Source organism: Loxodonta africana, chromosome 1 (genome assembly GCF_030014295.1).
Source record: "Loxodonta africana isolate mLoxAfr1 chromosome 1, mLoxAfr1.hap2, whole genome shotgun sequence".
Classification (NCBI taxonomy): domain Eukaryota; kingdom Metazoa; phylum Chordata; class Mammalia; order Proboscidea; family Elephantidae; genus Loxodonta; species Loxodonta africana.
Genome location: NC_087342.1, coordinates 212,542,249 through 212,565,287, shown reverse-complemented (window position 1 = coordinate 212,565,287; position 23,039 = coordinate 212,542,249). Strand labels below are relative to the sequence as shown.

The window sequence follows — 23,039 nt, the reverse complement described above, 5'->3', positions numbered from 1 at the left end:
AATGACATTCACTAAATAAGTAAAATAAGTATAAAAATATTTGAGAGACTCCACCTTTTTTTTTTTGGTCTTTGGAAGTTAGATGGGGGACAAGGAGTTGAAGTTGAAAGAGATGGGTCTTACCTTTAAACATACCTAAGAAACCAAACCAAACCCTTTGACCTTGAGTCGATTTTGACTCATAGTGACCCTATGGGACAGCGTAGAACTGCCCCATAGGGTTTCCAAGGAGTGGCTGGTGGATTCAACTGCTGACATATTGGTTAGCAGCCGAGCTCTTAAACATTGTACCACCAACCAAACCAGACCAAATCTGTCACTGTTGAGTCAATTCTGACTCATAGTGACCCTATATATAGGACAGAGTAGAGCTGCTCCATAGAATTTCCAGGTAGCGGCTGGTAGATTCGAACTGCTGACCTTTTTGATTATCAATCTAGCTCTTAATCACTGTGCCACCAGGGCTCCTTAAACATAACTGGCCATGCCTGAAACTTTGATTATACCTACCGTTTTTGAAGGCTGGAGAGAGATGTAGGTGTGATGATACCCATGACTCTTGGACCTTCGAATCTAGGGAAGCAGCAGCTGGGAAGGCAGATCCAGGAAAGCTTTATTCAGTGCCAAGGGGCAATCTCTTTTTGAAGAAATCTTATTTTTCCTTTGTTTGCTGGTGTGTTGGTAACCACACTGTTGAATGCAGGCTTCTTTCTTGCAGCTTTCATGTCATCTTCTGCATGTGTGAGCATGTGTATTATTCACATTACTAGTTGCTTCCAGTATGATTAATTGATGGCATAGTATACATAGGGAGAGACCGTGTGCCTTTTTTCCATTACACCCATAGATAAATTGGTTAGAAGCATGGGCTAATGTACAGCTAATGGTTTCTATTTTTAATCCCCATGATTAAAATATTTGCATGCTGGGGTTTTGTGTGTGTGTGTGTGTGTGTGTGTGTGTGTTTACAACATGCTTTCAGATCCATTTTGTTTCAGCTGATTGTCACCAACAACCCTTTTACATAGATCAGGTGGATATCACAAATGAGGAAACTGAAACTCAGGACATAGCTAACAAATGGGTAAGCTGGAATTTGAACTGGGGAATGTTTCCACTGTCGTGAACTCTGTCCAGACACCAAAAACATCTGAAGCAGGAGATGAGAAACACTAGAAGTTTCCTGCAAATTTTTGCCCTTCAGAAAAGGCGTGTATGTTTGTTTAGATACATGTGCTATGTACTGGTGTATTTAAAGATGCTTGAGATGGTACAATGAAACTTCATCTAGCTAGAAGCTGAGCTTTCTGGAATAGGGCTGATCTGAAAGTAACTGTGAAAAGGCAAGTCAAAACGAATGTTAAAAATAAAGAGCAACTCTAAAGACAGCAATACGTGAATGGCTGCAGAGAACAGAAGCCTTAAAATTTTGCTGTGACAGGTTAATTTACCATGAATGTCCTGATTACTTGACACAGTGTTCAGCGAAGGCTGGCCTGTGTACAAAAGCTACCCACACGTGTTTCACGTAAGCATATAGTACTTTTTTTTTTTATATATAAATTCATAGTATGTGGACAGTTAGCACCAACCCACCTGAAAAATTGCACTAAAATAGCACATTTCCACTGAATTGTAGGTCATTAGGGTTTTATTGTATTACTTCTGATGCTGCCCCAGACACCTAAGGCTCCTTAAATGATGGCCCTTTGGTAAAAAAGAGCCTGGTTTTTGGAGAATACTGGCTGGGTTGGAAGGGTGAGAAAGATTTGGGTTTCAGTCAGGTTGAGTTTGAGGAGACAGCAGGCCCAACTCTGTCTACAGGTAGCTGGATTGGCGCTCCAGGGCAGGACTGGGGTTAAGGAAGAGAAAAGGGAGAGAGATTTGGAGAACACTAGAGGATGGCACCTGCAAAACTAAATGTGGCCTGAGCTTTCACCTGGGCCACAGTTTAGTTTCTGTGGAAATATACTGTCTCTTTTCTAAAGGTGTTATGTCAGTGTAACTAGGCTGGCTCTACTCCCCTTCAGTTTATATCAGCTTTTCAGTGTAGTAATCTTAAACAAATTAACTTTGATGTATACAAATAAATTCTTTCCAACTGCTGGAAGTTTAAACAGGTGTGATAACTTAAGTTATGCTAACAGTGAGTGAAGAGGAACAGCCCATGGTTTGAATAAAAAATCAGTGGCTGCCGGGTCCATTCCAACCCACGGTGACCCCACGTGTGTCAGAGTAGAACTCCTCCATCGGGTTTCCAGTGGCTGATTTTTTTTTGGAAGTAGATTGCCAGGTTTTTCTTCTGAGGTACCTCTGGATGGATTCGAATCTCCAGCCTCTTGGTTAGCAGCAAGCACTTAACCGTTTGAACCACCCAGGGGCTCCCCTGGTTTGAATAAGCGGGGGTGGGGGGAGGGAGGAGTTTGGTTTGTATACCAGTAAACCACTCAGACACACTAGGGAAGTTTTTTTCCTCCTCTGAATCAGTCAGGTGAGCCTCACCCTGACCTGAAATCGTGGTTTGAAGTAGATAATACAGAGTATACAGAAATAGCCGTCTTTATCACAAAAGAAAGTGTGCTCACCCAGCATCAGAACGCTGTGTGCTTGGCTGCTCGCCACTTAGGAGAAGCCCGGGCAGGTGGACTGATACGTGCAGAAGGCCCTCTTACGGGACCCAGGGAGGGTGGAGAATTGTGCGGTTAGAGCCACTGTTGATTCTGAAAAGCGCTGTTTTCAAATGGCTAATGCAAGAAAACTGTTCCTCTTCTCTCCACAGACAGCCTGGTGATCCTGGATATGCCCCAGCTCTAGTGATGCAGGTTACCTTTCTGCTCCTGGGATTTCATCTGTGCCTCAGACTTTTCCCCCAGCTTGAGACTGCTTATAAACTGGCATGTGGAAACCCAGGAAGCACAGCTAGTGGCCACTGAGAGGGCCACGTCTGGGTAGAGCCAGGCCCGGACCACGATGCTGCCTCTGCCCTGTTCTGGCGTTGAGCTGCAGTGGCTCGGCTGATGCGTCCAGCACCAGGCCCTCGTTTGTGCTTAGATGGCACATCTGAAAAGAAAGGTGTGAGCAGCAAAGCCCATGGCCACCTACCCCTGCCGATTATGTGGCAAGACATTCCTCACCCTGGAGAAGTATACCATTCATACTTATTCCCACTCCAGGGAGCGGCCTTACAAGTGCTTGCAGCCTGACTGTGGCAAAGCCTTCGTTTCCAGATATAAGTTAATGAGGTGAGAGGCTTCAGAAAAGGTATGAGCTCTTAAACACACGCCTTTAAATGGCTTTGCTAACCCTCAAACCAAGCCCTGCAAGGGGAAGGGGAGTGGGCTGTGGATCCATCCTTAGCTGTACCCCTAGGTGTTGCTGTGGTTCTGTAGCCACTAGGTGTGTGACGGTTTTGCTGTGCGGTGGCAGTTTATTCTTTCAACAAATATTGTGTACCTAGAATATGCCAGGCCCAAGGACAAAGATAGAAAGACCCAGGATGGGAGAAACACATGCAAGCCCAATGAAAATGCAACCCAAGTGCCAGGACACACAGCTAGGCACGTGAAGCACAGTGTGTTTTGAGTGCTCACTGAGAGCTGGGAAGGCTTTTCAGAAAGGGACAATCTTAAGCTGTGACATAAAGAAAAGGGGGCAGAGCAGGAGGTGTGGGACAAAGAACTAAGTTTGGCCATTTGTACCTGGTTTCTGAAAGTGGCCTGAACAATTAAGGTGCTCTTCGTCTTCCTATAGTCAGGCAAGTAGGGGCTACCAGGAGGGGCAGATGCAGTCATGCATATTAATTGATTGGATCGATCCTAACTATGCCTTAAGGCTTCGGTCATGCATGTTCATTGAGGTCCCAATGACTAGGGGACGCTGGATCTTGGAGCTTCCGCTTTTGGGCTTCTTGGAGTGGCGAGAACATCCATACTTGGGGGAGGGGGACGTCTCCCTGGGGACAATGGAAGCCTCATGCCGGACCTCTCTCAGACCTTGCCTGTTGCATCTTTATGCTTACGTCCTTTCTGGTTATAATATAACTGTAAGCATAGGTAAGAGTTTCCGTGAGTTCTGTAAGCCATTCTAGCGAATTATTAAACCCACCAGGGGCAGTGAGAGCTAGCAGAGGCTGGCATTTGCCTATTTGGCAGGAGCTGGAAGGACAGAGTCCTAGCTTGTGGAGACCCAGCTCTGGCTGGTTAAGGTCAGAGAAAGTGCCACATGGGTGGCTTGTGTGAGAATGATGGAGGTGGGAAGGTGTGCATAGGAGTTCTCGTCACATTCTGAAAAGTAGCCTTATGTTAGCTGTTACTCACACAGGAGGTTCAGGGCAAGCCGTAAGCTCTGCTCTTAAAGAGGACATGCACAGAGGTTAGTATCCGGAGAGGGCTCTATGTGAGGAGCAGGGGTGAAGCTGACAATGTAGGTAAAGAAGTGGCTCATTAACAGGTCTCTTATCCCCTGACCTGAAGAGCGTGTTTTTATTCCAATGTGTCTAAGTAGAGAAGTAACATGATTTGATTGGAATGTTAGAAAGGTGGCTGTGGCAGAATTGGAGAAGAGAGAGGAGACAAGTAGACCAATTTGAAATCTGTTCTAATAGTCTAGCCCTAACAGTGAGGACAGAGGAGAGGACACCTCTAAGTGTAAACTTTCCGAGCACAGTTTCTCAACTGGGGTCTAAAAGCCACCTTTACAGATGGAGTTCAGTGGGGTAGGCAGATGGTCGGTGTGTGCGTTTCGTCAGATTTCAAAGGCATACAGGATGCCCCAGTGGACAAAACCCACTGTTTTAGCAGACGTGTCCTTTAATAGTACACTTAGGCTAAATTATTTCTTGAATGCCTGTTAGGTACTTAAGTCCACGAGGGAAATGAATATGAGAGATGTAGCCTCTGCCTCCAGAGGATTTTTCTGTCATAGAACAAATATAGACGTGAGATAGAGGCGTGGCCTAATGGCATGACGGACAGTGATACTGTGTGGTGCCCTCAGAGCCACACAGAACTCTCACTAATACATGCTTCCTTTGCCGTCTGCTTAAGGAAAATAATCTATTTGTCTCTAGTCTTCATGAAATGAACTTTAAGACTCCAACTTTCAGACCACTTAACATATGGATCCATAGGCGAGAGTCAAAACTTAGAATTTCCATCTGTGGTATTAACTTGGGGCAATTATTATTAAATCTTTGAGTGTTTCTGGAGGAAGGCCTGTAAGAATACAATGTCATAGATAATAGGTACTAAAATTCGCATGTGTTCTGTACATAGGCCAATCTCTAGACGCCATAAATACAAGTACTGTGTGCCCACTGTGTGCACCAATTTTGTTGCAGATGCTTCCTGTTTAGCTTCAAGCTTATGTGTATAGGGTAATACCGAAAGCAGCGTTTGTTGCATTTAAGCCATAATGAGGATATTATAACTGGATAAAGATGAAATGCATACATGAGAGAAGTATTTAAAGACAGTGGAACTAACAGATGTTGGGAATGACTAGCCTTAGGTGGGATGACTGTAGTAAACAGCACCGAAGGAGATGTCTGAAGCAATCTGTAGGAGGTAGTAGTTCCAAGCAGGGGAAATACTCACTTAAGGGTGTGAAGTAGGGCAAAAAAGGGAAGCAGTGTACTTTATGCAAGAACTGCCTTCACTGCTACCAGTGTTTCTTGCCTCTCTGACCTGAAGCAGTACCTGATAGATGAATGGAAGGAGTGGCAAGATGGCAGATGCTTCAGGTTTTGCTTTAAAGGAAAAAAAAAAAAAAGATAGGATGGGTTTCCATCACATCAGTTGCAACATAAGCTCCATTATCTAGTTCAGAGGTAGAAGGAGAACATAACTGACTTGCTTAATGAGAAAAGAGAACATGGCTTCCCATGCAACAACCCATGAAACCACTTAGGTACAGACAGTCTGGCAAGGCAGACTGAATGTGTGTTTGGCAGTTTTAATGTGAGCAGTGGCCCTTGAAGCTTCTGAGATCATGGATATGATCCAGGTGATTCCCAAAGATGGTGGTATTTGGTGTTGGCACAGTGGCTGCAACAATGGGTTCAAGCATAACAATGATGGTGAGGATGGTGCAGGACCGGGCAGCATTTGGTTGTCGTACATAGGGTGGCTGTGGGTCAGAACTGACTTGACAGCACCTAACAACAACAATAGGACTGATATTGGTGGTTTTCGGTAAGGAGAGAAATTGAGGAAAGAAAACAAACTGTTGAAATAATTTCAGACAAAATGATCATGTTGTTTTATATGATTTACTTAATTATTAAAATGAGCCTTTTTAAAGTTTTAGGATGACACTCAGGGTTTCCTTTTAACATATCATTAAGTTTTTTCAAAAAATAGACATGAAGTTCACATTTTAGGAATTCAGTGAAACTGGAATAGAGATGGCATCATGGTGGCTTTCCGAAACTAATTTGTGGTTTACAAATATAAAAGAGCTACTTTGAAATTCTGTCCGTTTGTCATACTGTGGGGCTTGCATGATTCTGGAAGCTACCCACAGCTATTCAAATGCAACCAGGGTCACCCATGGCAGACAGGTTCCAGCTAAGCTTCCAGACTAAGACAGAGTGGGAAGAAGAACTTGACGGTCTACTTCTGAAAAAAATTAACCAGTGAAAACCTTACGGATGACAGCAGAACATTGTCTGATAAAGTGCCTGAGGATAAGCCTATTCAGGTTGGAAGGCACCCAAAATATGACTGGGGAAGAGTTGACCTTAATGACGTGGATAGAGTCAAACTTTTGGGACCTTCATTTGCTGATGTAGCACAGCTCAAAACGAGAAGGAAAAGCTGCAAACCTCTGTTAATAATCGAAGTGTACAAAGTATGAATCTAGGAAAATTAGAAATTGTCAAAAATGAAATGGAACACATAAACATCGATACCCTAGGCATTAGTGAGCTGAAATGGACTGGCATTGGCCACTTTGAATCGGAAAATCATATGATCTACTATGCCGGGAATGAAATTTGAAGAGGAATGGCATTGCATTCATCATCAAAAAGAACATTTCAAGATCCATCCTGAAGTACAATGTTATCAGTGATAATACCCATATGAGAAAGGCCAGTTAATACAGCTGTTAGTCAGATTTACACACCAGCCAAAGATGAAGAAATTGAAGATTTTTATAAACATCTGCTTTCTGAAATTGATCAAACATGCAATCAAGATGCATTGGTAATTACCAGTGATTGGAATGCAACAGTATGAAACAAAGGAGGAGAATAGGTAGTTGGAAAATATGGCCTTGGTGATGAAAACGATGCCAGAGATTACATAACAGAATTTTACAAGACCAACTATTACTTCATTGCAGATACCTTATTTTCACCAACATAAATGGTGACTGTACACGTGGACCTCACCAGATAGAATACACAGGAATCAAATTGACTACATCTATGGAAAAAGACAGTGGAAAAGCTCAATTTCATCAGTCAGAACAAGGCCAGGGGCTGACTTTTGAACAGACGATCAATTGCTCATATGCAAGTTCAAGTTGAAGCTAAAGAAAATTAGAACAAGTCCATGAGAGTCAAAGTACAACCTTGAATATATCCTTCCTGGATTTAGAGACCATCTCAAGAATAGATTTGACACATTGAATACTAATGATCGAAGACCATACGAGTTGTGGAATGACATCAAGGACGTGATCCATGAAGAAAGCAAGAGGTCATTAAAAAGACAGGAAAAAAAGGAAAGTCCAAAATGGTTGTCAGAAAAGACTCTGAAACTTGGTCTTGAATGTAGAGCAGCTAAAGCAAATGAAAGAAATAAAAAGGAAAAGAGCCGAACAGAAGATTTCAAAGTACAGTTCCAGAAGACAAAGCAAAGTATTATAATGACATGTGCAAAGAGCTGGAGTTAGAAAATGAAAAGGGAAGAACACGCTCAGCATTTCTCAAGCTGAAAGAACTGAAGAAAAAATTCAAGTCTCAAATTGCAATATTGAAGGATTCTGTGGGCAAAATACCGAATGACACAGGAAGCATCAAAAGAAGATAGAAGGAATACGCAGAGTCACTGTACCAAAAAGAATTGGTTGACATTCAACCCTTTCATGAGGTGACATATAATTAAGAACCAATGATACTGAAGGAAGAAGTCCAAGCTGCACTGAAGACACTGGCAAAAAATAAGGCTCCAGGAATTGATGGAATACCAATGGAGATGCTTCAACAAATGAAGTGCTCACTTGTCTATGCCAAGAAATTTGGAAGACTGCTACCTGGCCAGCTGACTGGAAGAAATCCATATTTGTGCCCATTCCAAAGAAAGGTGATCCAACAGAATGCAGAAATTATCAAACAATGCCATTAATACCACACACAAGTAAAATTGTGCTAAAGATCATTCAAACATGGTTGCTGTAGTAAATCAACAGGGAACTGCTAGAAATTCAAGCCAGATTCAGCAGAGTAAGTGCTGATGTCAGATGGATCATGGTTGGAAGCAGAGACTATCAGAAAGATGTTTACCTATGTTTCATTGACTGTGCAAAGGCATTTGACTGTGTGGATCATAATAAATTATGGATAACATTGCAAAGAATGGGAATTTCAGAATGCTTAATTGTGCTCATGAGGAACCTGTGCATAGACCAAGAGTCATTCGAACAGAACGAGGGGATACTGAGTGGTTTAAAATCAGGAAAGGTGTGCATCAGGGTTGTATCATTTCACCATACTTATTCAATCCCTATGCTGAGCAAATAATCTGAGAAGCTGGACTATGGGAAGAAGAATTGGGCATCAGGACTGGAGAAAGACTCATTAACATCCTGTCTTATGCAGATGACGCAACCTTGTTTGCTGAAAGGGAAGAGGACTTGAAGCACTTACTGATGAAGATCAAGGACTACAGTCTTCAGTCTGGATTACACCTCAACATCAAGAGAACAAAAATCCTCACAACTGGACCAACAAGGGACAATTACGATAAAGGGAGAAAAGATTGAAGTCGTCAAAGATTTCATTTTACTTGGATCCACAATCAGCGCCCATAGAAACAGTAGTCCAGAAATCAGATGACATAATTAAATATATATATATATTTATTGCATTGGGAAAAGCTGCTGCAAAAGACCTTGTAAAGTGTTAAAAAGTGAAGGTATCACTTTAAGGATTAAGGTGTGCCTGACCCAAGCTGTGGTGTTTTCAGTGGCCTCATATGCTTGTAAAAGCTGGACTGTGAGTAAGGGAAGACTGAAGAAGAATTGACACCTTTGAATTATGGTGTTGGTGAGGAATATTGAATATACCAGGGACCTCCAAAAGAGTGAACAAATCTGTCTTCGAAGAAGTACAGCAAGAATGCTCCTTATAGGTGAGATGGCTAGACTGTCTCACGTATATTGGACATGTTATCAGGAGGGACCAGTCCCTGGAGAAAGCACATCATGCGTGGTAAAGTAGAGGGCTAGCGAAAGAGAGGAAGACCCTCAACAAGATGGATTAACTCAGTGACTGCAACAGTAGGCTCAGGCATAACAACGATCGTGAGGGTGGCGCAGGACTGGGCAGTGCTTCATTCTGTTGTACATAATAGGGTTGCTGAGTCGGAACCGATTCGACAGTACCAGATTGACTAGGATGGCTATGGCTCCTCCCTGAAGCCAAAGTTGAAGAAACAGGTATACGTGTTAGGGCTAGCAGCTTTGTCCTTCTAGCAAAAGCCCTTTTGAATTTTGTTGATGAAATTGTGAACAACCTCCAGCAAGTGTATAAAGATGGAAGTTCGTTGAAGGTGTGTCTAAGGAAACTTGGAGAAATCAACAGGCTGCACACACCCGAGGTGATAGCTGATGGTGGGAAAGTACTAAATGGAGGAAAGCAAAACTTCAAGTGCAAGATCTCATGGGAGGCAGGAAGGTAAGGCTCAGCCCAGACGTGGTGGGGTTGGCGTTCTGGGTCCAACTAAAACACTTTCTCTGAGATGAAGGATAGATTTTAAAAGGCTCCTCAGAGTGTCACGTCTATGGCCTGAACTTTTGTCTCGATTAATAGAGTCTAAGCAGGAATTGTATTAGGAATAGTAACCTCAAACTGGGTTTGTGAGGTTCTTATAGAAGGCAGATTGGCTAACCTTTAGAAATCCTTGAATTTGACTACTCTTAAAAAAAAAAAAATTTTTTTTTTTTTACCTACCAGATTCCAGATAGCCGTCAAGTTGATTCCAACTCCTAAAGGGTATATTTAATACCTCCATAAAAAATACTTGTAATACATGTATTTGTTTAGAAACCTTTTTATACACATTAGGAAAATGTATATTCCTAATGCAGATTTTTATACCTGTAAAGATTTGTGTCTTTAGTAGTGTTTTAATTACAGAGAATTAAAAAAAAAGTTAAAATCACCTCTTGTACCACCACTCAGAGAAAACTATTAACGTTTTAATAGAATTTCTTCAGCTTAAAGTAACTGAGTTCTCTATTGTGAACTTTTTCCTTCTGCTCCTAGGCACATGGCTACCCATTCGCCCCAGAAATCTCATCAGTGTGCTCACTGTGAGAAGACATTCAACCGGAAAGACCATCTGAAAAACCACCTCCAGACTCATGACCCCAACAAAATGGCCTTTGGGTGTGAGGAGTGTGGGAAGAAGTATAATACCATGTTGGGCTACAAGAGGCACCTAGCCCTCCATGCGGCCAGCAGTGGGGACCTCACTTGTGGGGTCTGTGCCTTAGAGCTAGGGAGCACAGAGGTGCTGCTAGACCACCTCAAAGCCCATGCAGAAGAAAAACCCTCTACTGGAACCAAGGAAAAGAAGCACCAGTGCGACCACTGCGAGCGATGCTTCTACACCCGGAAGGATGTGCGGCGCCACCTGGTGGTCCATACAGGTTGCAAGGACTTCCTGTGCCAGTTTTGTGCCCAGAGATTTGGGCGCAAAGACCACCTCACACGGCATACCAAGAAGACACACTCACAGGAGCTGATGAAAGAGAGTCTGCAGAATGGAGACCTCCTGGGCACCTTCCACTCCATCTCGCCTCCATTTCAACTGAAGGCTGCTCCTCTGTCTCCTTTCCCTATAGGAGCACCTGTGCAGAATGGGCTTGCAGGTAGCTTATCAGCTGAGGTACACAGCCACCCGCACTGTCCCTCAGAACAAATCTCCCAGCCTGTGCAGGTCCTGCCAGAGCCCCTCCCCTCCCTCCACCCCTCAGCATCTCCTAGCTCTCCTCCTCCAGCCCTCCCGAATCATAAGTACAACACCACTTCTACCTCATACTCCCCGCTTGCAAATCTGCCCATCAAAACAGATACTAAAGGATTTTGCAATATCAATCTGCTCGAGGACTTGCCTCTGCAAGAGCCTCAGTCACCTCACAAGCTCAACCCAGGTTTTGATCTGGCCAAGGGAAGTGCTGGTAAAGTAAACCTGCCCAAGGAGCTGTCTGCAGATGCTGTGAACCTAACCATACCTGCCTCTTTGGACATTTCCCCCCTTTTGGGCTTCTGGCAGCTGCCCCCTCCTGCTACCCAAAATGCCTTTGGGAATAGCACTCTCAGCCTGGGGCCAGGGGAACCTCTGCCCCATAGATTAAGCTGCCTAGGGCAACAGCAACAGGAACCCCCACTAGCCATGAGCACTATGAGCCTGGGTCAGCTCTCCCTGCCCGCTATCCCCCATGTGTTCCCTGCTGCCACTGGTCCTGCTATCCTGCCTCATTTCCACCATGCATTCAGATGACTGGCTTTTCAAGTATCCTTATCCTGGAGAATGTTTTAAGAAGCATCTTAAACATCAGTTGTAATACAAGGAAGATTAGAAAGCAGGACTGGGAATATAGGGCTTATTCAGTAATGGCTGGCTAGAAATGAGTTCTCATACTGCATGTATTGTGCCAATCTGTGCTGTGTGTTATGCTTCGTACCAAATGTAACGCGCGCGTGTTCTTTAATGAAATATCGTCATAACAGACATCCAAAACAAGGGCTGCTATCTATAAATAGGTGTTTGTCATATTGAATTTAACCGTAAGCCATGATCATAATAATGTTAACTACATATATAACTTTATGTGGCATTGCCTAGTAAATGAACTATGGAAAGGTTTGGCTTTCTTCAAGTCAGGAGAACTTTTAAAATAAGAAAATAGCCTTTATATGGTATATTATAACTAGGCTGTGTATTTCTTTTCAGGGATTTTTCTACCTTCAGGGTTGGATGTAGTTTAGTTACTATTGCCATAGCCAACCTGTAGTCTTAACAAAAACAATTTCTTGTGGAACAATAGATTTCTACATTTAAAAAAGCATTTTAAGTTTAGTTTGTATATTTTCCACAAGATGCTACTATGTGAGTTATCACTGACTTCATTTATCTTAAAGACTAAACTGTATGTCAGTCATGTCTGACAGAAAAAAATTAAAAAAAAAATCACTGTGTAACCAGGTTAAGGGTAAAATAATCTAGGCGTCAGCCAAGAAAGACATTTTTGCTGACTTTAATATTGATTATATTTTTAACAGGAATTTATAAAAATATTACTGGAATTTTAAATATTTTAAGACTTTCTTTGCTGTATCTGGCTTAAACTACTACTCTGCTTAAATATTGTTTTTAATCACAAATAAAAGCATCTTTAATTCATTAATTCACTCTTAGTTTTTATTTAAAAAAAGACTACATTTTACAATGTAACTATAGTCTATCCCTGAGTTTTGGTTATCTAGCGATTTCAAAAGCTGCTTTATCTTTTTGTTTTTAGAGGCTTGTTTTTCCATGCAGATGTATATTTTACATGTAGCAAAGTCTACAAATCTTGTATACAGTGTGATTTTTACATATACCTACACCAGTGTAACCACCCAGATGGAGATGTGAAACATTTCCAGCCCCTTCCTGGTCATTACTTCCAGAAAGTAACTACTATTCAGACCTCTACTCAGCATATATTATAAACTTTACCTTTTTTTTTTTTTTTTTTGAGTAAGATAAGTATGACTTAATGTAGAAGCTTATATGCTTCAGTTAAACTCACAGCTCGAAGAACACATTTATAAAAATTACTGTATAGGAATTCTGAATCCTTCCATAATGTTGTGTAATTTATTTCCAACATCTAGACTTGACGGCACTAGCTGTAAAAGTTAGTCTACCCTGGGCTTCCATGACCCAATTTTACCATGGTATTTGCCATTAATTTCTAGTACAAATTAAAATTTTCCTTATTGGGTTCCATCAGAAAGTTTTATCTCCCTTAAACTTGACAAGGCATTTTTTGTTTTACTTTTAAGCAGGGTAGGGGTGGGTAGAGAAAGGGAAGTCTTGATGTTGTTTGCCCACCAGAGAAGCCTGTTGACCAAACACGAGGAACCCTGGCTCACAGTTCTTAATGATAACGGCAACCCAAAAGGGCAACAGGTCTTTGTAGACAGCTTACCCAGGGTTGGGTTATAGCACGTGGAACTGACATAGTGAAGCTTAAAATGTGGGGTCCGGCTCTCAGATGTCTGAGTTCCTTAAGCCACGGTCTAACTTTAAGGGAAGAAATGAGACAATACAGGTTACTTTATTCAGACCAGGCATCCACTGCTCGGGGGTGACTAAGTCGGTCCCCTATCCCCTCTTACCTTGTCAAAGGAAGGCAATCTCCCAGAGAGAGGGTGGGCACCTCAGCTAACACCTCCCAAGGTCCATTTATAGAAGCTTCCAAAATACTTTTACGTGGCTCATTGCTGTCTTCAGTCAGTTCCAGAACACACACCTGTTACACTCAAGCATAAAACATACCATTTGGTCCTCAAAATATGTATCAGAAGAGTTTCAGATGTTGTTTACTGCACTTCAAGTGGGAGTAACTTGAGAGTCAAGTTTAGACAGGAAAAATGGCTTAATATTTCTAATTAAAATTTCCTTGAGTTTAAGAAAAAGTTCTTGGATGGAAAACTATAAGTATAAAAGAGTCTTTATATAAAGAGTTTATCAACCCCTAAAAAGAAAAACCTGTTGCCATTGAGTCATTCGACCCTTAAGACCACAAAAAGAAGGACTAGTTGAAACACCTTGGCCACCAAACAGGTGACTTCTGATTTGCAATAAGAACTAAGTGGCATTTAAAACATCTTCCTAACAAAGTGGGAGATGTTTGTAACCTGTTCGGCTCCCAAAACACTGGTGTATATGAGAAATTTCTACATGGTATGTCGATGAACATTTAAAATTGGAATAATTACTAAATATAGTTTAACGTTTATTAGAAAAAAATCAAAGCTGGGATTTCACAGCTATTATGTAGACTAAAACTGGGTAAAAACAGTTTTCCTACTAAATGAATAATGCTGACCCTTTGAATAAAGGTTCCAAGATGAACATTTCTTTAAAATCCTGTTGAATGTCCATTTAAAAGAGAGTCAAGTGAATCTTTAAATCAAGCATTATTATACAGATTGATGTGCTGTTTAATGACTTTGATTTTGAAAAATTTCAAGGGAGTAAATAAGAAAATTTGAAACCAGGTTTTACTTGTTTTAAGTGATGTCTCAGGAGGACGCCACAGGCGTGGAAACAGACATTTACTGCTCCTTCCCCTACGGTGGTATTCCTGGGTCGCAGCTGTCCAGGCTGAGCAATGTCTGCGAGCCAGTCTGAGAGCAGAAAGGAAAAGCACTTCCTTTAGAACCTCACCGTTTCCACATTCACAATGTTAAATATTCTTTAAAATTTTAATTATTCTACACAACAGCTCACAGTATCAAAAAAAAGTACCAACTTCATAGTAATCCCATTCCATGTCACTCTCGGGGAACTGTCTTTTTGGGGAGGAATGACTTGGGGAAAAAAGGAACAGGCAGTAGCCTCCCAGATCAAAAATGAGGACTCAGTCCCTTTTCCTTTTAAGTCAGAATAGAAAACTGAATATCCTTTTCAAACTGTATGTTTAACAGTAAATTTCAAGAGCATACATTTTGTTCACCCAGCTCAGGGTTTGCTCAAATTTCTCTTTGGTTTGTCCACTGTGGATTTATTCTCTTAAAGGATCCCTAACTAAATCTTGAACACCCGGATTAGAGGTTTTTTTTGTTTTTGTTTTTTCTTACCTGGCCTCTAGGAGTTAATCTTTTTTAGGAGATTTAGTAAATCCTTGTCTGAGTTTTGCTCCAACAGCAGGATCTGCTGCCAATCCTTTGTAAACATAAACAGATTTGTTATTATGTCAAAGCAAAACATTAGCAAGGGAGTGGGAGGGGGGAAGGAATGATTGTGAAATTCCCACATTGGATTAAAAAAAAAATTTTTTTTTTTTTGATAGACAAGTAGTCTCTGGTCTGGGCCAAATAGTAGGGAAGACTCGGACTGTCTCAAGGGCTTTCTCTTCTCTGCCCCTAGTCCTTCATTTGCCCATGAATGGGCCCTTCTTTGGACAACACCTCAGGTGACCCACCATTTATATTGGAAGACTCTCAGCAACCCTCTCCAGCTGCCCCAGCTTTCAAAACTTACCCTAGTGTTTGCTGCTTCACACTTCTTAGCCAGCTCTCATACTGGAAAGGGTTTGCTAAGTTTACGGAAGGCTTCAATGCCTTCCCTTCCATGATTATTTTCTATCAATTCACTGCACCATCCTTTGTGCCCAATAGCACTGTTGGGCATGGGGATGGAGGATTTTATGGAGTAGGGGCATACCAGCATGCTACAGTACAATCTGGTTTTGGCCACAGGGTATGGGACCAAATTCTTGTAGAAAATTTTTTTTATAAAAAGGAATTAGTCCTTTTTGTCCTAGAGGCCTCCTTTCTAACTAGTGTGTTATGAAGGGAGCGTAACCAAACCACACAAGTGAATTTTGAATCAAACTGTCAAAGGACATAGGAACAGAAAGAGCTTTCAGTCCCCAGACATACATGGTTTACTTCTGCTAAAGCAGCAGCACCTGACCCTTGGATACCCATTGCCTTTGCTATACAAATTAGGTAAGGAGAGGGGCTGCTAGTGCAAGTTAAGATGCTTAACTTGTTAAAACCCACAAGCTTCAGAAATAAAAGCAGAGCCCATGCCAACAAAGCTGTACACACTACCAAAAAAACAAACAGTTGCTGTCAAGTCAATTGCAACTCATGGTGACCCCATTTGTGTCAAAGTAGAACTGTGCTCCCTTTATGCTACAATTCACTGCATGTATGAACCAAAATGGGTTTAGATCCCAAGACTACATTTTTGTAGTGAACATCTCTCTCAGTCTCAAGGTACTGAGGAAGCTGTTTCTCAATGTTACCTTCCCACCCTCTAAACCACAAGCCTCAAGAAAATGCCGCCATTATATATTTGCTGACTGGGTACAAACTTATTTTCCATCTGAACATTAGAATCTGTGAGGGTATAAGAGCTACATCTCTTTCTAAAATAACTTCCAAATATCTATAGGCTTAATGTTTTTTTTTTTTTAATGTTTATATTTTTTGACCCAGTTTTCCCAAAGTAGACAAAGATTTGCTCGGCTCTGTCACCTCCTGTTGTTACCTGGGCAGGTTGCTGAACCTCTCTCTGCCTGCCTCCTCACCTGGAAAATGGGGATGGTCATAGTATCTTTACTCCATGTTGTAAAAAATGAGAAGCACTTAAAAGAGTGTATAATGTAAGGGTAGGCAGTTGTCCATGAACAAAGGAATTACTTAGTACCCCAAAAAGTTGAAACAGTCCATGTGTTCAACAACAGCAAAAGAGCTAAGTTAAATAGTGTAATTCTGTGATACGATACTATGTTTTCACAGAAATTCTTCTGCCACAGGGGAATGTTCAAAATGTGTTAGATGGAAAAATCAGGATGTATAACTGGATGTGGACTCTGACCCTAAGGCTGATGAAAGGAAAAAAAGAGGACTGTGAATAGAAGAAGGAATTGGAAAAAAATATCAGTGTTAACAGTGACCATGTTAGTGTGGTGGGATTATGGGTAACTTTTATTTTCTTTACACTCTTTCTCCATTTTCTTAAAAATTTCTACAGTAAGAATGAATTCTTATATGAAAAAACTTCTAAATGCCATTTTTCAAGAAAAAAATGTTAGGCCAACTTAAAGGGCCTGGAAACAAAGCTCCTGGGCCCTCATGATTGCCTAACTTGCACTGACACAAATGTCAGAAAATGTGACACCGGTGTCTGAGGGTGTTAATCACAGAAAGTTGGACACCAACGCCTGGCACTTAGGGCCCTCCTTGCTGTAGCACCAGCCTTCTGCTCTAACTCAAATTCTTCTTCACATCCCAATTGTTTTCTATGCTTTGGCCAAACGGGCCATTTGTTTCCAGAGTATGTCCTCTGTATTATTGTTTTTATGTCTTTGTTCATTACTTTAGCTTTTCCCCACTAGTCAAAATCCAGCTCCTCCTGAAAGCTCATCCCAAGTGCCTCCACCTCCATGAAGCTTCCCCTCTCTCAAACCATCACCTCCACCATAAAGTCCCCAGGCAATGGCGATCTCTCTCTTGTACTCCCTGAGGACTTTTTTATCTTACTGTTAAATGTTAAACATAATTATTGTACTGTCAATCCCCCCTAGACTTTTAAGAATCCACGGACCTGGGAAGCAACCATGCAGAGTAATTGCAAGTTGAATGAAGGAACCCTCTTGAGCACCCATGGCAGTTGTTATCAACTTCTTATAAGATCACATGCTCTCGTATTAGAGGTTTTCCTGTGCATGCCCGATTTTCTCACAAGACTCTGGCTTGGATGAGAATTGTGTCCAACACATGTACTTCCCCTGTGACTTTAGAATCATGTGGTATACGTGCTAATGCTAATTTTACTATTAAACATGCTAATGCTTATTTTACTCAAGAGTTGAAGAATGAAAGCCGAGTTTTAGAGGGTTGACTACCAGCTAGATGAAAGGCTATAATAGGATTTATGTGGAAGGAGAGTGACACCAAGTGGCCTAAAAACTGCTGATTGTGAACCTAGAAAGAGCAAAGCCCAATACTACCACCAGTAAAAAGATAGCCGCCTATCAAAAATAGATTAAAGCCAACCAGAAAAAAAGTAATGGACACTAGATGCAATGTTGATTCACACGTGGGCCTGTTTTACATTTACGACAGGCACTCAGTGCTCTTCTTCAAGCCGTAAACACTTCAGGGAAGTCAGCTTCCCTCAATATGCTAGTGCTTCCTCCCCAAAATAGATGGGAATTAAATATGACTTTTAAATTAAAAAGGCACTAACACCGGAAACCCTGGTGGCATAGTGGTTAAGAGCCACAGCTGCTAACGAAAAGGTCCACAGTTTGAATCCACCAGGCACTCCTTGGAAACCCTTTGGGGCAGTTCTGCTGTCTTATAGGGTTGCTATGAGTCAGAATCAACTTGACAGCAATGGGTTTTTAACACTGGCAAGGAGATCCTGGGTAATGCAAATGGTTAAGCGCCAAAAGGTTGGCTGTTCGAACCTACCCAGAGGCACCTTAAAAGACAAGCCCATCGATTTGCTTCCAAAAGTCACAGCCTTGAAAACCCAGAGCAATTCTACTCCGACACACGTGGGGTCACCGTGAGTCAGAATCAACTCGGTGGCAAACAACCCTGGCAATTTTATTTTTAAATGTACACAGGCGAGGCTACAGGAAAGAAATTAGATTTTAAACAGTCTTAAACCTGAAATAAGACAAAAAGCCTGCGGAAGTTAATGAACATGACAACTGTATTCATATGCCAGTAATTTAAATAAGAAATTACAGAATCAAGATATCCACTTTTTTCTATTTCATTCATTTTGACTAGTGGGGAAAAGCTGAAGTAATGAACAAAGACATAAAAACAATAATGCAGAGGACATACTCTGGAGACAAATGGTCCATTTGGCCAAAGCATAGAAAACAATTGGGATGTGAAAAAAATTTGAGTTAGAGCAGAAGGCTGGTGCTACAGCAAGGAGGGCCCTAAGTGCCAGGCGTTGGTGTCCAACGAGGAACTCATATGTGCCATGAACAGTTCTAAAAGGTAGGAATATAGTGGTAAATGAAAAATAGACAAATCTCTACCTCTTTGAAATTTACGTTCTTACATTTTTGGGGAGAAAAAAAGACAAACAAAATGAGCTAAATATATATATACTGAATATTCACCCACCCATTACTGTCAAGTTGATTCCAACTCACAGCGACCTTATTGGACAGAGTAGAACTGCCCCCATAGGGTTTCCAAGGCTGTAAATCTTTACAGAAACAGACTGCCAATGTTTTTCCCATGGAGAGGCTGGAGGGTTTGAACTGCCGACCTTTCAGTTAGCAGCCAAGCATTTAACCACTGCACCACCAGGCTTCGTCTATTGAATGTTAAAAACCAAACCAAACCCATTTCTGTCAAGTTAATTCTGACTCATAGTGATCCTATAGGGTTTCCAAGGAGCAGCTGGTGGATTTGAACTGCTGACCCTTCGGTTAGCAGCCAAGCTCTTAACCACTGCGCCACCAGGGCTCCTTTATTGAATATTAGATGGTGATAAATGGGGGGGGGGGCCAGGGGGAGCTAAAAAGGGAATTAGGAAGAGCTTGGTTAATTTTAAATACAGTCTCTGGAAGATGATAAAACGAAGATGATACATTAGCAAAAAACTGAAAGAAGTGAGTGAGCACAGCACAGATTACCAGGAAAGTGTTTCTGTTTCTAGCAGCAGGAGCAACCAGTGCAAAGGCCCTGAGGTGGGAGTGTTCATGCCCCTAATGTTGAAGGACAACACCAAAATCACTAGCTGGGGCAGGATTGGGAGAAACAGCAGAAGGTGGGGTCAGATGGATCAGAGCCTAGTATAGGCCATTTGAAGCACTTTGCCTTTTACAGCATCACAGTGGTTATGAACCACCATTAACTAGTTAAGAGCAAACATGATACCATTTCGTTTAGATCTACTAGCCTACTTATCTATTTTCTAATAGGTCAGAATGATGTCTTCAAAATGTTCATAACATTACACACGGGGCCACAGGACTTCTGAGTCCTAAGTTAGAACTCTTCCATTTATGCCTTGCTGCAACTTTGAAGTTACTGTATTGAGACCTAGGAAGGAAACACTTCTCTGTTTTCAACATAACACTGACTTGTTGTCTTCTCCCATCTTCAGTCTCATTCCAGAGAGCAGTGGTTCTAACCCCCTGTTGCTATTGGCTGATTTGACTTTGCACATCGCTGAAGTTATCTAATCCTGTAAATTAAGAAATTTTCATTCTTGGCAAATAAGCTTGAACCTTAAACCTAAAGGGGTGCTTTTCACTTGAAGGGAACCATAATATTTTTGAGGAAATTAAGAAACTATTGTATAAAGAAATAGTCTTTTTTGAAGGACACCAATCATTACACTTTAGAAAAGAGTTTGTTAGTAAAAGTTTTACCAAAGAAAGACACCTATAGTTTGGGATTATTTTTTTTCTCAGTGAAAACTAAAATCTACCTCATTGTTAGTGGAACCCTGGTGGCATAATGGTTAAGAACTACAGCTGCTAACCAAAAGGTTGGCAGTTCAAATCCATCACCCACTCCTTGGAAACCCTGTAGGGTATTTCTACTCTGTTCATTGTTAAGTTTTCACCGAACAGGAAAAACTTAAAGACTTTGGTTTACAAAGTTATGAGGGAATTTTTAAAATATCAGTCCAATTTCTAGCTCATGATAAAAAGCAAATCACAAAGAATTAAAACAATACTGATAAAGCTTTTTGGTGCTGTTACTTTATGAACTGTGAGACTGGCAGTTCTTACTTCTGGTTCTGATAAACCAATATACCAAACCTGTTGCCATCAAGTCAATTCCGACTCATGGAGATTCTGTGCAACAGAGTAGAACTGCCCCACAAGGTTTTCTTGGCTGTCATGTTTATGGAAGCAGATCAACAACCCTTCCATCCGTGGCATACTGCATGGGCTCAAAACACCAATCTTTCGGTTAGTAGCGAAGCACAAACCGTTTGTGCCACCCAGGGACCGAGTTCCGATAATACCTTCCAAATATGACTCCTGATCAGAGGTGACAATATGGTTATGAGTTAATTCATGCTACAGCCTGCCATAGGAAGTGGGATAGCTCAGTAGATATCTAATCCAGCTCTGCTGTGTGTCTTGGACAACTTATTCTCTCTGAGCCTCTGTTCCCCTTTCTATAAAATGCAGATATTTGGAGGGATAAAGATCAGGGAAGAAAAACTAGGTACAACGCTAGGGACCCTAATAAATACATGGCATAAATAAAAATACAAATCATAACTAACAATGTACAAATGCCAGAAGAGGAATAAGATAACTGGGAGCTCCTAAAAATTAAACACTTATGCTCATAAGATTTCACCAAAACAGTAAAAAGAGAACCTGCAGACTGAGTAAAAATTTTTTGGCTATGACATATCCGACAAGGGTCTAATCTCTAAAATCTACAAAATATTTCAACATCTAAACAACAAAAAGGCAAATAATCCAATTAAAAATGGGTAAAAGAGGTGACCAGACACTTCACCATTAGGACATTCAGGTGGCTAGCAGACTCAGGAAGAAATGCTCGTGATAACTAGCCATTAAAAAAAAAAAGCCATTAGAGAAACGCAAATCAAATCTACAATGAGATACTATCTCATTCTGACAATACTGGCACTAATCAAAAAAACACAAAATAATAAATGTTGGACAGGTTGCAAGTAGAGAGATTGAATCTCCTATGCACTGCTGGTAGGAATGTGAAATGGTACAATTACTATGGAAAACAATATGGCGCCTCCTTAAAAAGCTAAAAATAGAAATACCATTCGATCCAGTAATCCTACTTCTAGGAATATATCCTAGAGAACTAAGAGCCGTCACACGAATATATATATATGCACACCTATTTTTTTTTTTATGTTCATTGCACCATTATTCACAATAGCAAAAAGATGGAAACAACCCAATTGCCAATCAACAAATGACTAGATAATCAAATTATGGTATATACACACAACGGAATACTACATAACAATAAAGAACAATGATGAAATCTGGGAAATATGTCACAGCTTGGATGAATCTGGAGAGCATTATGTTGTGAAATAAGTCAATCACAAAAGGACAAATATTATATGAGACCACAATTATAAAAACTCAAGAAAAGGTTTACACGCAGGAAAAAAAAAAATCTTTGATGGTTATGAGGGTGGGGAAGGATGGGGAGGGAAAACCACTAGATAGAAAACAAGTGTCAACTTTGGTGAAGAGAAAGACAACACACGATATAGGGGAACCCAGCACAACTTGACTAAGGCAAAGTCATAGAAGTTTCCTAGATACATCTAAACACCTTGAGGGACCAAGTTGCTGGGGCTGAGAGCTGGAGACCATAGCCTCAGGGAACATCTAGGTCAATTGGCATAACATAGTTCATAAAGAAAATATTCTGCATCCTACTTTGGTGAGTAGTGTCTGGAATCTTAAAAGCTTGTGAGCAGCCATCAAAGATACATCTATTGATCCCATCCTGTCTGGAGCAAAGGAGAGTGAAGAAAACCAAAGATACGAGGAAAATATTAGCCTAAAGTACTAATGGATCACATGAGCCACAGCCTCCACCATCCTGAGCCCAGAACTAGTTGGTGCCTGGCTACCACCAGCAACCGCTGGGGATCACAATAGGGAGTCCTGAACAGAGCAGGAGAAAAAATGTAGAACAAAATTCAAATTCCCAAAAACACCAGACTTATTGGTCTAACAGAAACTGTAGGAACCCCTGAGAATATGGTCCCCAGACACCCTGCTAAGTCAGAACTAAAGCTACTCCCGAAGCCCACTTTTCACACAAAGATTAGACAGGCCTATAAAACAAACGATGACACACTTGTGAGGAACGTGCTTCTTAGTTCAATCAAATATATGAGACCAAGCAGGCAACTCCTGCTCAAAAGCAAGATGAGACGGCAGGAAGGGACAGAAAAACTGGACAAATGGACACAGGGAACCCTGGGTGGAAACAGGGAGAGTGCTGTCACGTTGCGGGGATAGCAACTGACGCCACAAAACAATATGTGTATACGTTTTTGAATGAG

General features: G+C 41.3%; 2 protein-coding genes across 20 annotated transcripts in view; one reads left to right on the top strand and one right to left on the bottom strand.

Moving 5' to 3' along the window:
* Positions 1-12,639, top strand: part of PLAGL1 (PLAG1 like zinc finger 1) — a 146,340-nt gene extending 133,701 nt beyond the window's left edge. For 8 of the 19 annotated variants that reach the window (XM_064291674.1, XM_064291722.1, XM_064291696.1 and 5 more), the window contains 2 exons: positions 2,780-3,242; positions 10,493-12,639. In XM_064291674.1, coding sequence (XP_064147744.1) covers positions 3,091-3,242; positions 10,493-11,732 — 1,392 coding nt within the window. In that variant the 5' untranslated portion in view covers positions 2,780-3,090 and the 3' untranslated portion in view covers positions 11,733-12,639. The other 11 variants (XM_064291724.1, XM_064291714.1, XM_064291720.1 and 8 more) reach the window with 5 other exon arrangements.
* A 1,811-nt stretch (positions 12,640-14,450) lies between these two features.
* ZC2HC1B (zinc finger C2HC-type containing 1B) overlaps positions 14,451-23,039 on the bottom strand; it is a 64,425-nt gene continuing 55,836 nt past the window's right edge. The window contains exon 7 of the mRNA XM_003403978.4: positions 14,451-15,170. Coding sequence (XP_003404026.1) covers positions 15,100-15,170 — 71 coding nt within the window. The 3' untranslated portion in view covers positions 14,451-15,099. The remainder of the gene's footprint in view (positions 15,171-23,039) is intronic.